The sequence below is a fragment of the Panicum virgatum genome, chromosome 9K (genome assembly GCF_016808335.1).
Source record: "Panicum virgatum strain AP13 chromosome 9K, P.virgatum_v5, whole genome shotgun sequence".
NCBI lineage: Eukaryota > Viridiplantae > Streptophyta > Magnoliopsida > Poales > Poaceae > Panicum > Panicum virgatum.
In genome coordinates, this window is record NC_053144.1 from 67,996,594 (window position 1) to 68,012,460 (window position 15,867).

Below are 15,867 nucleotides of genomic sequence, written 5' to 3' on the forward strand. Positions count from 1 at the left end.
GAAATGCGAGTGAACTAGTGTAATACAATCACACCGGCTACAGCAATGGAGCGACGGAAGGAGTACCTTCGTTCCCGGAGTGATGGAGAGCGCGCCTGGAGCGTGCGGCGCTGCGCTCCGCCACCTCCGCCACCAACGCGTTGCCCTACCTGCGCGCGTCAATTTGGGGCGGAGGGAAATGTCCCTGCTTTGCCGCCAACAGGTTTCTGTCCCTGCTTTGCCGCCAACAGGTTTCGGTGGGCCAGACAATGTTTTTTGCCTCTCACGATTGGAGGACCGGCAGTGCAAAGCGGGCCGGCAAAATGGCCCAGCCATGCAAATGGCGAAATGCATGGCCGATATGCCTCGCGCCGATTGGAGTTAGTCTAAGATGCCGATTGGAGTTAGTCTAAGATGATATGTCTGGGAAGCTGTTTCTTCCGGCTTGAGGAGAAGCTCTGCTTCAACATGTCCGGCGGGTTTAGGAACATGCTTTTTGGGTACCCATTAGTTTTTTTGAGTAATGTTAAGTTTGTTTTTGGGTCAACCCATTACTTAGATTTTTTAAATTGGGTTGAGCGGATTGAGCACCGGTTGACCTAGAGCCAACCCACTTGCATCCTGAAGTAGAGCACCCAGCACCGGAGCAGCAGCAGACTTGCAGAAAGTATTGTTTCTTTCTTCGTGAAATCGTAGCAGTACAAATCATGAGTAGTATATCCATACACTTTTTAGTAGGATATCAACTGTAGCATGCAGCAGCAGAGCTTCAGACTCGATCGCATCTCCCTGCCACCAAGCTTGAAACGTGGCAACTACGTACAAGCATTACCCAGTCACCCCACCCCTAACCTCGCAGCTTCTTCACCCTTGTGAGCGGTACACGCGCCGGCACGGGCACACGGCACGGCCGGCGCCGCAGCAGCCTACGACTCGATCGTACATAGTAGTAGTAGCGTATCCAGTAGTGGATGGATGATGGATCCACTAGTTGGTGAGCGCGACGGCGGCCTCGTGCACGAGCGGCTGGGTGGCGTGCGCGACTCCGGAGGCCTCCCGCTCCACCTGCTCCCGGCACATGTCCCGCTTGCCGGCGCCGGACATGCGCTTGACGAAGGCGGCGAAGCGGCGCCAGTTGTCGGGCTGGAACAGGTCGGGGCCCATGCGGAGGTAGGTGAAGGCCACCATCCGGTCCTCCTCGGCCTTCTCGGCCGCCGTGGCCACCACCTGGTCGTGCGCCGTCTCGTCGTAGCGGGGCAGCGCGTTCTCGCCGGCGAGCCCGATGCCGGCCTCCCGCGCCGCCGCGGCCACCTGCTGCACCAGCCCCTCGGGCCGGCACTGCGCGTCCTGCGGCTGCTCGTGGTCGCGCATCTCCACGCACGTGAAGTTGAGCACGGCGCCGTGGCGCCCCAGCATGCGCGCGATCGGCTGGTACCCGTCGTGGTGCCGGGTGTTGTAGTACCCCGCCGTCAGCTCCGCCGCGTGGGAGCGGGTGCCGTAGTGCCAGTGGATGCCGGCCACCTTGACGGAGATCTTGACGCCCGGGGAGGCCGTGAACACGCCGGTGGCCGCCGACAGGATGCGCTCGCCGTGCTCCAGGAGCATCTGCGAGTACCAGCTCATGAAGAACTGCCCGTACTCGGTGTTCCACCCGCCCTCGCGCCGGAAGAAGGGGGTGTCCTCGGGCCAGTTCTTGTAGCTGCCGGAGTCGCTCGGCCCGGCGTTGCCCCACTCCGGCTTGCCCACGGCCTCAGCCGCCGCCTTCAAGCTGCTAAGCATGTACTGCACACATCGATCGACCATGTCAGTAACGTCATCAAAGCAGCTGTTGTGTGCTGAACCAAGAAGACGAGACCGAAAGGACGAGCATGCACAAGTGATGCGTACCCTGTCGTAGCACTGGAACTCGCCGATGCCCGGGAAGCACCAGGTGCCGTTGCTCTCCGGGTAGGACGGGTAGCGGAGCTCGCCGGCGGGGCCCATGCCGACCTGGATCTCCACGATGGTGTTGCCCATGTAGGTGGCGAAGTGGTCGCGGAAGGCGCGCATGAAGTCGGCGTAGCACTGGATGGGGGTGCGCCCCTTGAGCACGGGCAGCGCGTCGCACCCCAGCGAGACGTACTCGTAGTTCCGCCGCCCGCTCCGGTCGGTGTAGGCCAGGTCCTGGTCCTTGTCCATCTCCTCCAAAACCCATTTCGGAAGTGGTATGCTGATGAAACATGTATGTACAACCTCGTCAGTATCATCATTATTCACAGATCGCCTGCCTAAAACTTCAGTTCACACATCCCTGCCTGAATGTCGGCGGCCACGAACTAATTAAAGCACCTAATAACTTACTTAAAACGGCATCAAGGATCTGCATAATGCTAATTTCGTTGTCAGTATCAACTATCTACAAGGCAGGATCACATGGCAGGGAACTAATAAAAAAAGAGCATTGCTTCAGGCTATGGGCTCTGGGTCCTGAACTTCTGACCTCAGATCTCGCGGCAAGTCACATGCAGGGCCGGCAGGAAGATGGGGGGGAACGCCACCGTCCAAAGAGAAAAAGGACGATTTCTTTTAGGTTATCTAGGGATATGATGAAAGGTCAACTTGCGGTTCTACACTTGTGACTTTTTTTTTCAAGTCTCAAAATCGATGCAATTTTTCAGGCTCTCAGTGCAAAGTTCAGTTAAAAAAAGTGCAGACGTAGTAAAGGGCTTGGCGATTTGGACAGCTCCAAACACGGGATGTCCGTTGTTAGCTTCCTAAAATCCAAACCTAATGGACGGTCAAAACACCAACGGCAGCCAGGAGATCCGTGAATGCGTGAAACGTGAAGAACTGAACAGTTGAGCCACCCAACAGCGGAGCTTCAGATTTCTGATATTGCCAGTGATCTGATCAGCTCTAGGAGGAGTATATATTTGCCTAAACGTGTCTAGAAGATTAATTAATGTCGTTTAATCTAGAGAAGAGCAACAGTAGGAGTATATACTGGCTGGTAAAGCAAGCAGGCAAAGAGATGGATGGACGGGGAAACGTACGTGACTGAGTCGCCGACGTTGCCGCCGCACTGGTGGAAGGACATGACGGCCTGCACCTTGAGCCCGTTCTTCCTGGCCATCTCCATGAGCTCCATGTAGCCGTTGAAGTTGTACTGGCCGGGGCCCTCGGCCTCGGCGATACCCCACCACACGTCCACCATGATGCCCTCGACGCCGGCGCTCTTGAGCGCCGCCAGGCTGGCCTCCACCGCCCTCCGCCGGTTCAGGCTGTTGCCGTCCTTGCGCACCGTGTCGAGCGGCATCATCACGAACACCGGCACGCCCTCCTTGCTCTTCACCTCGGCGGCCACGTCCGCGTGCTCCGCCTCCGGCTTGCCGCCGTCCACAAGCGCCTGGCACACCATGGCGAGGTCCGGCTTCACCGAGTCCGCCGCCGCCTGCGCCGGCGCCGGGTCCACCGTCACCGTCTGCGCCTGGAGCGCGGGCGCCGACGAGGGCGCCGTCGCGGACGGCGCCACGGTGGAGGCCGCCGCGACAACCGCCGAGCGCGGCGCCGCCGGTGCCGCCGTCACGGCCGCCGCCGCGCCGGGCTGGTGCGCGAGGTTGAGCGCCATTGCACGCTGTAACGGCTGGCGGTAGTACGAGGAGATGACAACAGGCTCGCTCGCTGAGGTCCGCCGCTGCTAGGATTAATGGACGCGAACGGGCGCGACTAGATCAGATCACCAAGAAGGAAAAAAAAAAGAATGGCGGAACGAAATGGATCTTGGCCTCTTGGCCGGAAATGGAGTCGGTCCGGGACCCCGGGGTTCCGCTGCCGCGACGATCTGGAATGGGATCGAGTCTTATTATTGTTCCGGGGAGCGGAGGGGATCCCCGGCGCCGCGGGGTTAAATAGGGCGGGGGCGGCCGCGGGGGAGCGGGGCGACGTGGCGCGCGGTGCGCCGGTGAGCGGAACGTGAGGCGAGAGAGGGCGCTGCCTGCAAATGGGCGATGGGCGGTGGGGCTCCCGCGGACGCGTGAACCGGCCTCGAAGGCTCGAAGCGTCGTCGTCCGTGTGGCGGGTGTGGGGAGGACGGCGACGTGTTCTGGCGCGGGCGGCGCGCCGGGCCACGTTGCGGGTCGGCGTGGAGATAGGGCGCCCGGATGAGCGACACGTGCCCAGCGAAACAGGACATGGACGGTTTTTCTGGCCGTGCTCGTGCGACCCCGCCCAACGCCTGTAGTACTTGCTACTCCGTAGTACATTCATGTGGTCTCCTCGATCACGGATGGCTCGCCATGGACCATGGCTAGTCGGCTGGGCCGATTAGCTTTCTGAAACTCTCACGACGCGGTGTCACATGCCTGCAATTCTGAACGCGGACGGTGATCAATTCACTCTGAAATCTGAAGCACTGGTCTTTTTGCAACTGGGGCCTGTTGCGTCCCGTGGTATAAGGAGCAACACCGGACCATGACTGCGATGGATTACTACTTGCACGGAGTAAATCTTTACAAAAAAAAAAGCATGGACACAAGCTCGACGGATGTGTGGCAGATGGACGGAACTGGCAAAGTGATCACATGACATTTGACAGGTTCATCGTAGTGGTAGCAAGCAGCCACGGGCCACGGAGCTCAAATGAAAGTTCCACACACTTCAGTCGTTTTTTTTTTTGGAAAACTACTTCAGTCGATTTTCGTCCTTTGTTTTTCTCCTACGTTATCTTCCTCGGGTCAGGACTCGGGAAAGAGGATAAGGCTCGGTCTGTGGCGGACGTTAGAACTGGAATTTTCATGGCTCCCTAAAAATAACCAGAAATTTTGTCTGTCAATTTCCCTTTGGCTCGTGCGAGATGTGCGCCCTACGCTCTGGAACCAACACCCACCGCCTGCTGCAACTGCAATGGCGACCCTGAAAATAGGCAAGAGATGCAAGCAAACGCAGCCGAAAAAGCGTAGAAAAGAAAACGGAGCACGGCTAAATTGGGCGGCCTCGCCTGGCTCTTGCCACTAAGCGTGGGAGCCTGGGAGAGCAACCCCGGTGGAAAAATATCCCAGGCGTCCCTGTCGCCTCCTCGCCATCCATCCACCCACCTGGTGCTATCGCGTCCTCGGCCGTGTTTGGTTGAGGTGGAAAAAAATTCGCGAAATTTTTTTGGCCTTTTGACTACTAATTTAGAATATTAAACAAAGTCTAATTACAAAACCACCTCCACAATCCTCCGTGTAAATCGCGAGACGAATCTAATGAGGCATTTGACCGTGTGATTAGAGAATGATTACTGTAGCATCACTGTAGCAAATCATCAATTAATTACCGTCATTAGATTCATCGCGAAAAATTACACCCATCCCTGAAAAAGTTTTATAAATAGACTACATTTAGTACTCCATGTGGACATTCGTCTTGTTGTGTAATCTTGACGTGACGTTTTACCAAACGGCGCCCTCAATCTCAAAGGATTTGGCCATTTGGGCTTGGCCCCAACCCAAACTGGATGTGCCTACTTGTCTGTGTTCCAGACTGAGGTTTTTTAATTCCATTCACAGGCTCAGTGCGTCGAGTGAGAACAAATCGCTGGTTCCAGGTGTACGTACGATATTCAAAACGTCGTTGTATTTCGTAGCCGCTGTTCCTTTCGTTTGAATTGGAAGCAAGGCGTACACTTTCACCTTTCAAAGCTAGATATGGACCCAACAATGATAATCCTACGCAGTTGCGCAGCTGCAGCCTGCAAGTTTCGCTTACTCTGAGCGACAGCGATATGTCGGAATGGCCGTCTCTTCTAACAGTGCGCCAAAGTGCAGATTTATATACGCCTAAAACCAAGTTCATCACCAAGTGCTACTTTTCGGCGCTCAACTTCAATACCCAAACGGAATTCAAACAGTTAAGAGGGACAAATAATCTTTGAACCAAATAACGTTCAAACCAAACAGAAAACAAGATGCATGGAGCAAAATACTTCAGGGATAGTCACAATATGAAGGTGCCTGGAAATGCAGCACGACATTTCCAGAACTATACTACAGTCTACAGAGATATAGACAAGACTATCAAGACGCACAATTACACTAAGAAAACAGCCATGATAAACCATTGATTTAACCAGTACCTCTGTACGAGGCTAGTAGCATACTCTGTAACACTATGCAGAGGCGAGCATTTGAGATCATACAAATATGTAGACTATATAAAAAATACAGACGATGCAATCAGGGGAGCTTGTGGTAACCGGACGCAATCAACCATAGCAAAATCTTTAATGTTAACCAGTAATAACCACATAGGTTCCTAACACCAGCAAACAAAAAAAGAACTAGCCAGTACTAAAAAAGATTCAGATAAGCATTGATGCTAGGTCGCTTTAACTGATCAAGATACAAACATTCTCTCTAGTAACCACCCTTGAGGTCATTGACCACATCATATGGAATAGGAGTGACTGTCTCAATTGTAGCACCCTCGACCATGAAGCCAGGCTTCGGACCCAAGGGCTGCCTCTTGGTGCTGATCACCTCACCACGGGCCTTGGCATCAGCCTTGAGCTGGTCGTTCTTGGCTTTCCGCAGGCGGAACTCTTCCGTGCAACGTGATGGCTGCACATGCTCCACACGGACATGGATCCGCTTGCTGATGATGCGGCCATTAACCTATCATCAACCAACAAAAGTTATCAAGTACTACCATGCCAGATCACTCCAATTAGATGCGTCTGTGTCTAGTCAAAACAATGATACCTCTATACAAATTTGAAAACAATAAACCATAGCATTGTACATATACATGTGTGTGAGCATACAGGAATCAGGCTACAAATCACGAGTTAAAAGGTGTGATGTCTTACTTGTGAAGCGCACTTGTTCAATACAAGACAACGAACCAATTTGCACTACGTAAAAGTATTTTTGTATGTGTCATCCAAACAGGCTTCCCTAACTGCAGATACTAGTACAGAATGGAAGCCAGAATGGTATGTTTGATGTATGCCCATCACACGTATAACGTGCGCCACAACAACCTTTTCTCGTGGAATACCACGCCACCCCATGGCTCAAGAGGTAAGCGCTCGGCCTAGGGCAGACAAATCAAGGAGAATAAGACAGTCCTTAGACAAACATTTGATGTTAAGTAAGAAAACAATTGATGAACAAATTTTCACCACAATAAACTCGACCAAGCACATGTTCTGACCTTCCAATAGCTTTGAAGAAACCACTAGTAACAAATGCAAAGGGCAATTACAGTAAGCTGATGTGTTAATCAATACGACTGGCAATGAGAGCAAGTATAGCACGCTCAAAACATTTTTCACTTGACAGACATCACGAGATAAAAGACGTTTGATCCTATTAAAATGTAGTTCAAAATTCCTTATTCAATCAGCGTTAATGAACAGTCCAAGGACTCTGTAAGAGTAAAATTTCCAGCATGTGGAAACACCATTGGGCTAAACATTGACTAACGGACTACCGAGCTTTACACTACAACGACACCAACACAGATCTAACGAACCGGCCGCGGATACAGAACAAATGATAACAGCGCATCTGCTGCGGGCGTCATACCTGCTTGTTGATCTCGACGCCGATGGCGCGCTTTGTGACGTTCCAGACGCGCCCTGTGCGGCCGTGGTAGAACTTGTGCGGCATGCCCTTGTGCACGGCGCCGTTCACCTTGACGTCGACGTAGTCGCCGATCTTGAAGGTGCGGAGGTAGGTCGTGAGCGGGATGTACCCCTTCTTGCGGAACGGCCGCGCGAACAGGTCGCGGGTCCGCGACCGCAGCCCGTGCCCCGCCGGCATCTTCCTCCTCCTGCTCCTTCTCCTCCTCCTCCTTCCTGCGGCTGCGCGGCGGCGGGAGTGTGCGGGTGCGGCGCTAGGGTTCGCGAGGGTTGGAGGCGACACCCATTTATAGGTGCTCCTTGGGCCGTAGCCTGGTAGAAATTACTCTCTGCTAGTATTTTTTAAGATGGGCCTTCGTGGGCCGACACTGGGCCTTCTGCGTTATTGGGCTGGGCTTTCGGTAGCAGCGAACGAATCGGACTCAAACCTGCCTTCTTTCCTCCTCGGACTCGAGCGTGCGAGTCCGACTCGTTCGCCACTCTCCTCACCAAACCACGACGAACTCAACTGCCGAAACCAGCAGCGGCGAGGAAGCCGAAGGCGATCGCAGCAAACCCCCCCACCTGTTTCCGAGTTTCGGCGAAGAGAGCGATGGCCGGCGACGCAGCTGCGTCCTGCCCTGCTACCGCCGCCGTGAAGGAGATCATCGACGGCAAGCCTAACCTCCACCCGGCCACCTCGACCTCGGGCGGCGGCGACGTCCCGCTCAACGGAAAACGCCAACACGACGAAGCCTGCGTGTCCATGCCGGGCGAGGAGCGCGAAGAGAAAAAGGTTAAGACCGACGAGCCGGCGGCCCCCTCCGGGGGCCTCCTGGCGCGCCGTGCCGGCTTCGTGGCGCACCTCACGATTCGTGTTCCAGATTATAAGTATCGCCACATCTGTGACTTCGATTGCGAGTCAATATGAACAAGATGTTCGGAATTCAAATCAAGTTTGATTGCTTTTTTATTGTTTGGTGTGGTGAAATCGAAGTGTAAAATAGAGTCACCAACCAAGCTTAAGGAGGTTAACCATGTACAATTTTGGAACTACTAGTACTAGGATGAAATCTAAAGTTTCAAGACCTGGGCTGTGAGTTCCACTTCTCCAAGCAGTCCCAAGGATGAACCCGCTGCGACGGCCAAACCCAGACGAAGATGATGATCTTTCAGACTGATCCGATTAGCACAGATGTAGATTTCAGTGTCGTCCGTTTCAACCTGTTCGTTATCTCGGTGTATTTCATTCTTTCTTTTTCCGAAGAAACTCGGTGTATTTCTTTTCGATGTTATGATTTTCCTTGTATGAAATAAAGCTTGTGAAGTATGAAACATCAACGGCTCCATGTGTTTCTTCCTCTCTGTGTGCTGGTAGGCACGAAGACTGAGCGCTGGTGCAAATGTGCAAACATCTCATTCCAACCGATCCGCGGGGATCATTCAATAGTACTGTTACAAGCATGTAAAAGCATCAACCGAGCAAGCATTATTACTGATAAAGTTCATATGAACTGTAGGGAGGCCACACAGGGGTCATCTCGATTCAACGAGCAACTGTTTTACAATTTTACAAGTGGTGCTCCAACTTCTATGCAAAGCGTGACTTCCAGAAACTAGCAACTTTTTACTTTTTAGTACCACCAGATTTTAGTATTTTTACGTCAAACAAAGATGTCTTGCCACTTTGCCAGAAAATATATATCCAGCTGACATAAAGATGCAAAATTTTAACTTTTGAGACTGCAGTTCTGCGATGAACAGAGCAATACAGCAAAGGGGACGTTAGTAAAACGCGAAAACAAGGTAAGTTGTTTTTTTTTCTGTTTCTTCTCTTTTCCCTTTTGTTTCTTTCCATCATTGCAATGCAAGTTTTGACTATTAACCCACAGCTTTAACCAAGCCATTACATTGAAATGTCAGGTCCAAGCTCTCTACTACAGGAGCGACCTTTGTGCTCTCCTAAGCCTACCAGGAAGTTTGTCTGATAACCTATCTATTATAATATAAAAGACTACAAGCATAGTTAAAAAGGATAATAATCTAATGATGAGAACAAGGCGGTGATCACTTCCCATCAAGCAAATTACTCGGAGTACCACTGCTCTGAGAATTCAATTGACACAAAGGCTGCTGGACCGGAACTGAACCAGATGGAAGAACAGTACTCCCTGTTGCATGATTGGACAAATTATGCCCACTGGAAGGCCTCATTTGTGAAGTTACTCCAACATATCTTTTATTAACTTGAGCCCATTGGCTAGCCTTACCTTGAGCAGCTTGAGCAAGTAGCAGATTTGGATGCAGAGATTGAGGTGTGCTCACTGACTGCTGACCTAGTGGTTGGTCGGAATTATAATCAGGAACTCCCATTTCACGTGCCAAACTAGCAATTGCTTCCTTTTCCTTAAGTCTTGCATCTGCCAATGGGACTTGCTGGTATCGTGTTCCCTGAGTAGCCACAGAGGTAAACCGTGAGAGCGGCATTCCAGTACCAACTACCAAGTTTGGAGCAAGCTGAGTGTATGATGGTGGTCGATATCGATGTCCCTGAGATCCAAATGGTGCACCAGAACGTTGAGGGTTGTAACTCTGAGAAGTTTCAGCACTAACGCGACCTCCTGAGGGAACTTGTGCTCTCTGAAATGCTTGTGCTGGTTGCATTGGGACATAGCTAGGAACAGAAGGCTGCGAAGTGTTAGCATTTGAGGGTGCAAAAACTGCAGGAGGGAGCAGTTTTGGACCTGCAGCTCGAGATTGTAGCTCTTGGCATAGGAGATGATGCTCTCAGCAGGCTAACACCCTGCATCATATTCCGTTTTTTTATTCGAGCAATATCCTTCATCATTTTCCGTGGAGACATAATGCAGGGATCCACCCGTTGATTTTGGGCCAGAATAGTTGAAACGGACAATCTTCCAGTAGAACTGTTCACATTTACAGAAGACTGTAAGGATAGTCCTGTTGCGGTTGAGTGAGATAAATTCTGAGTACTTCTTCGTTTAGGCAGCGGCTGGCTTTTGTTCTTGGATGATTGCCTAAGTTTCTTCCACTTAGCATCCTTATGCGTGGCATGACAATGATCAGTATGTGCTGTGCCTTTGCCCCAGAAGGTACAGGGGGCAGGAGAATCACAGACATAACAGTGGCACTGCATTTAAGAAATAAGCACATGTATGAAAATGTGTCCATGTTGCAGGAATTGACTATAGATTATGTAATACAAACAGAGGAATGGGAGTTAACTACTGACCATAGTGCAATGGCTTGCATGAGAACTGGTGCTGAAGGGCAAGGCAGCACATAGATGGCGTGGATGAGGGAAATCCCTGCATGCTAACTGAAAAAAGAATAAGCAACTGGTTAGACCACTCTATTGAAGGTGGAGCTCTGAGATAGCTCCTGAATGCTTCGTAGCAATTCATTAGAAGATCATAGGAGGGAACTCACTAAGGACAGCCATAATGTGCAGCATAACAAGGAGGCAACATGAGACTCAAACATACAAATGTTAACTTATTAAAGAGTCTTGCAATGGTGATACATTAGACTAGGCAGAGTCTTGCAATGGTGATAATTTTTAAAGAGTTCCTGATAAGGAACACTAGCCATCATTAACAGCATATGCGCCCATGCAAATGTTAAATTTTTGCCAAAATATAAGGTGATGTGAACAAAAGAGATACAATATTAAACTTTGGCTCAACGGCTGCATTCCTAAAACAAATCCATCGCTAGTGAGATATAGATCTCATATACATTAATTACATAACAAGAATACAATGTGTAAAGATGCACCAACCCAGTCCAAATCTGTTTCAGCATTAAAATGACGATGGCGTATGCGTATGACTTTGGATTCAATCTCTAGTGACTCAGAATGACGACAATGTGCAAACCGTAATGGAAGCCGACAAAGTAAGGAAGTGAGCAGGCGTGCAATACCTCTCCTTTCTCCGCAACTATCTGCAGTTCATCCTCAGCGGCATCTCGCCGGGGTCCCTCCTCCTTGGCAACAGCAACCGGCTTATCAGGGTCGCCGTCCAGGATGACGCAATCGTCATCGTCACCGCTACCAACACAAGCATCACGAACGGTGTTCTTGTCCTCCACCACACCTTCCTTGTCACCCACCACAATGCCCGTCGCGTCTATCAGAGAATCCAGAAACTCCTGCATGGCCGCCGAGTCAACCAAGCCCTCCCCAAGTGCGCCGAAGTCCTCTTCGGCCAGCATTTTCTCGGCCCAGTCGAGGGCGCCTTCCGGTGACTTGCGCTTGCCGGCTGCGGCGGCGGGCACCATCACTTCGTCCTCCTCGTCGGAACTGATCTCAATAGGCGCCGCCGCCGCCGCCGACCCCATCACGCACAGAACCCTCGGCAGAGCGCGGTCCGAGCAGGGGAAAACCACAACCGCAGCCGCAGAACCGCCCCCAAGAAACGCAACGAGCACGGACCCGGACGGCGGACGCTGCACCAGCCGATCACCGGGGAAGCCTGGACGCCGGGCGCGGAGACGGAGACGGATGCGTCATGGAGGATGCCGAGAGCCCCGACCGACGGAACCTCGCTATCCGAGACAGAAAACACCAGGGTTCTGCTGCGACCGGGGGATAGCGGCGGCGGCGCCTGGGAGGAGAATCAAATAATGCGGGTAAAGATAAACCCAAAGGCGGGGATAAAAGTCACAAGATTGGAAATTTCGCCGGACTCTACGATTTCCATGACCCGGAAACCTTGGCCGGAACAGAATACCAACATATATACTTACTAGTTCTAGATCAAGAAACGAAACAGAAAACGTGCGAGTATGACTAGTACTAGTAGTAGATTGATAGAGAAAAACAGTAGGACGGAGCGGGGGCGTGAGGAGCGAGCCGTTATTACCTCGGGGGCTCCTCCGGCGTGTCCGTGACGGGCGAGGCCGAGCAGCAGGCGAGCGGAGGAGACGACGCCCGGGGCGAGATGATGGCTTTGCTTTGCTTCTCCGTTGTTTGGTGGGAGGGAGGGAGGCAGGGAGGAAATATGATGGGACTTGAGGAGGCGGGGGGAGCAACTGCCCTGCACCGCCCGGGGCTAGCTTTCGGCCGTGTTTGGTTAGGGCTGAATTTTTTTATTTTTAATAATTAATTTAGAGTATTAAATAAAGTCTAATTACAAAATCATCTGGAGGACTTCTGGTAAATTCGCGAGATCAATCTAATGAGATCTTTGACCGCACGATTAGAAGATGATTACTATAGCATCACTGTAGTAAATCATGAATTAATTACCATTATTAGAGTCGTCTCGAAAAATTATACCCATCCGTAAAAAGATTTCGCAAATAAATTTCGTTTAGTACCCCATGTATACATTCGTTTTTTTTTTGGAAAAAAATTCATGGTGTTAACCAAACGCGGCCTTCATCAGGGTTTTGTGGGTCCCCACGCCCCCTGCCTGTGCGCTGCTGCTCTCTCCTCTCTCCTCGGCCTACGCAGCCTACGAGCCGTGCGTGGGGTGGGGCCTGCAGAAGTCCTAGTCAACATTGCCTTTTCTTTTCTTTTTTTTGCCCCAGCGCAGGCGCGCGGCGCAGCGGGGCTGCAGAGTAGGGATGAAAATAGTCGGAAACGGTCGGGAAAACAACCAAACCATTTATGTTCCTGTTTTTTTTACCGGGAACGGAAACGGGATAGGCGGACGAGAAAATGAAAGCGATATTACGAGATATCGGGAACGGAACATATCGGTCAGGAACATGTCGATTACGATTGGGAAGCGGTAACTTAAATCGGGAACAACACATGTAGCACTCAAAATATTTAGCTCGGCACAATAATTACAACCATACATCATTCACTTGCAAACAATACATAGAATAGATGAGATAATCGATTTGATAAATAAGCATCAAGTAGCGGATTGTCTCCAGCACGGCAGCACCCAAACGACACATGCATGATGCATGCAGATGCAACATACTGTCACTGTCTCCATTAGACAGTCACCCGGCCACGCCACAGACATAGTTCAATCTTCAAAGGTCTAAATTAAAAAAAAATTACATGCCACATTGGGCAAAAGTAGCTGGCACTGGCAGCCTCACTACTTCCCTAGTAATCGTAGAACTCCCCATCATTAGGTAGTGGCCCATCAACCTCTCCATCACTGTCTGCGACATTGTCGTCCTAGAACAGGAGAGCAGTCATATATTTGCACCAAGCCTTTGTAATATAAAGTTTATATATAAAGTTATATATCACATGGAGCACAGCCAACCATCTTATTTTTCTATATAAAGTTTCTAATATATAGATAGCAGATTAGAGACATGTCAGATAGCTATGAATCAAGTACATTTTAAGTTCAGAGCTAGCAAATTAAGTACAGAAGATGAAATGATATCTCATGAAGGCATCATTGGGAAAAAGTATAGAACACAAACTTTGATGGACAATAGATCAGTTTAGGCAAATTTCTAAAGGAACTTGGCGGGCACAATACCTGCAAATTAAGCTTTAAAGCAAGAGCCTCAATGACTTCAAGATCACCAATAATTGAACCAACCTTCTTATCTGAAAATCAAAGTTAAACCAAGACACATAAATCAGCAAACATTGGTCATAGACTCATGATAATTGTATACAGCAAAGAGCAAATTAAGGAGCTTTTCTAACCTCTTTTTTCTGCAGCAACCCAATCTTTCATGCATATTAATGCTTCAACCATTTCAGGGTCAAGGCGACTTCGAAAAGGATCAACTACACGTCCACCAGCACTAAAAGCAGATTCAGAAGCTACAATTGAGACTTGTACAGCCAGCAAATCACGAGCTATTTTTGCAAGAACAGGATATTCATCAGTCTGGTTTTTCCACCATGCCAAGATATCAAACAGACCACTGAGCCTCAGAGGTGGATCTGCCATATACTTTTCCAACTCATTCATATCATCACCATTAGCTCCATCATTATCATACAAAGAGCTCTCTAGTTCCTCATCTCTATTATCCACTAATAGGTCTGCTGTATCAGTATCTCCAGGCTCATTTGACCCACTTTTAGGTCTTATCATGTTCTGTGCAAAAGACTATATGATGAAGCCAATAATTTGCATTTCGCCAACAGAGCAGAGAGTATTTAAGATTGATGGCTGAGCAAAGTACAATACAGAAAGTATCCATCCAGAAGCTTTCTATTACAAGCAATAACTAATTAACTAGTTCACAGAGAACATAAACTTTCTAATCACCAATTACCTGATGTCGGAGTAGGAGCAGCAAGTTTGGTGGTATGCACCACCAATGGCAATGGCGGCTCTAGGATGCGCCGGCGCTGGGATGCCGACGAACCTGCAGCTGAAGCAGAAACACCTCCGGTCGGTGGTGACTTTGATCCTGGTGCGCCGACGCCCGTGGATTCCATGCCGGCGGGGTCGGGGCGTCGTAGTCTCGCAGTCGCAGACTCGTTCAGCCTTGCTGTGGTCCGGCCGTCCGAGGCGTTGTGGAGTTCGGGGCGTCGCAGGTTCGCAGCACGCAGGGGCACCACCAGCGCTGGCGGCTGGCGGCTGGTGCAGACTGCAGAGGTGAGAGGCAGAGGTCGCCAGGTGCCTAGGTCGGTCGTCGCCCGTGCGGAGAGCCGGAGAGGATGCGCCGGCGCTGGGAGCCTGGGTCCTGGTAGGAGGGGAGCGGGGCGGGGAGCCTGGCACTGGCGGGTGGCGAGTGGCGGTGGCGGCTGGCGAGGGACTGAGGGAGTTCGAAACCGAGAGATGAGATGACGGATGCGAATGAGACTGCGAGTGGCGGCTGGGAGGCTGGGACTCGGGGGGACAGACGGGGTAGGTGGGTTGGGGGGATTAGGGTTTGCCGATTTTGGGCCGGGCAGAGAAGGAATCGCGGGGAGGGCGGGACCGCGGGAGGCGCCTGGGCCGTGGGCTCAATTGGTCAAAAACGGGAACAACTGACGGGAATTCCTATCTAAAATACGGTAACCGCGAAAACGGTCAAGAAACAACCCCTCCTGTTTCCGTTCCTGTTCCTGCCGGTTTTTTCCTGTTTTTTTCTTGTTCCTGTTTTTTTACCGAAACAGTATACGGTCGGTTTTTATGGGATTCAGTGGCGGTCGGGACGGGATTTTCCGGTCCCGTTTTCAACCCTACTGCGGAGGGCGTGGTGGCGGACCGGCGGTGGCCGCGGCAGACGTGGAATAGGGTTTGGGATTTGAGAATCCTACTGGAGTCGCGTGTCGTCGTATCCGTAACTGGTCAGGGACCTGTACATTCCTTGCTCCTAGTCATTTTTTTGTGTGTGTGTGTGGGGAGGGGTTGTTT

The 15,867-nt window shown here is 51.0% G+C and overlaps 3 protein-coding genes across 3 annotated transcripts; all 3 read right to left on the reverse strand.

Annotated features, from left to right (window-relative positions):
- Positions 1–637: 637 nt before the first annotated feature.
- LOC120647352 (beta-amylase 2, chloroplastic-like) lies at positions 638–3,850 on the reverse strand. The gene is made up of 3 exons (XM_039924116.1): positions 3,012–3,850; positions 1,867–2,188; positions 638–1,761 (listed from the first exon to the last, which is right to left on the reverse strand). Exons 1-3 carry the CDS (start codon positions 3,584–3,586, stop codon positions 967–969), a joined length of 1,692 nt encoding a protein of 563 aa, XP_039780050.1. The 5' UTR covers positions 3,587–3,850; the 3' UTR covers positions 638–966.
- A 2,333-nt stretch (positions 3,851–6,183) lies between these two features.
- Positions 6,184–7,867, reverse strand: LOC120647353 (60S ribosomal protein L21-2-like). Its single transcript, XM_039924117.1, has 2 exons — positions 7,527–7,867; positions 6,184–6,611 (listed from the first exon to the last, which is right to left on the reverse strand). The coding sequence occupies exons 1-2, from the start codon at positions 7,761–7,763 to the stop codon at positions 6,354–6,356; spliced, it is 495 nt and encodes a 164-aa protein (XP_039780051.1). The 5' UTR covers positions 7,764–7,867; the 3' UTR covers positions 6,184–6,353.
- Positions 7,868–9,414: 1,547 nt separating this feature from the next.
- LOC120648907 lies at positions 9,415–12,028 on the reverse strand. The gene is made up of 3 exons (XM_039925539.1): positions 11,507–12,028; positions 10,815–10,901; positions 9,415–10,712 (listed from the first exon to the last, which is right to left on the reverse strand). The coding sequence occupies exons 1-3, from the start codon at positions 11,921–11,923 to the stop codon at positions 10,260–10,262; spliced, it is 957 nt and encodes a 318-aa protein (XP_039781473.1). The 5' UTR covers positions 11,924–12,028; the 3' UTR covers positions 9,415–10,259.
- Between the last annotated feature and the right edge of the window lie 3,839 nt (positions 12,029–15,867).

Excerpts from the sequence above, each read along its gene's own strand:
- LOC120647352 (XM_039924116.1), bottom strand. The coding sequence starts at position 3,586 with ATGGCGCTCAACCTCGCGCACCAGCCCGGCGCGGCGGCGGCCGTGACG. Across the intron at positions 2,189-3,011 it reads AACGTCGGCGACTCAGTCAC|CATACCACTTCCGAAATGGG; the intron begins GTACGTTTCCCC and ends ATGTTTCATCAG. Across the intron at positions 1,762-1,866 it reads AGTTCCAGTGCTACGACAGG|TACATGCTTAGCAGCTTGAA; the intron begins GTACGCATCACT and ends CGATGTGTGCAG.
- LOC120648907 (XM_039925539.1), bottom strand. The coding sequence starts at position 11,923 with ATGGGGTCGGCGGCGGCGGCGGCGCCTATTGAGATCAGTTCCGACGAG. Across the intron at positions 10,902-11,506 it reads TAGTTGCGGAGAAAGGAGAG|TTAGCATGCAGGGATTTCCC; the intron begins GTATTGCACGCC and ends TTCTTTTTTCAG. Across the intron at positions 10,713-10,814 it reads ATGCAAGCCATTGCACTATG|TGCCACTGTTATGTCTGTGA; the intron begins GTCAGTAGTTAA and ends TCTTAAATGCAG.
- LOC120647353 (XM_039924117.1), bottom strand. The coding sequence starts at position 7,763 with ATGCCGGCGGGGCACGGGCTGCGGTCGCGGACCCGCGACCTGTTCGCG. Across the intron at positions 6,612-7,526 it reads GCGTCGAGATCAACAAGCAG|GTTAATGGCCGCATCATCAG; the intron begins GTATGACGCCCG and ends GGTTGATGATAG.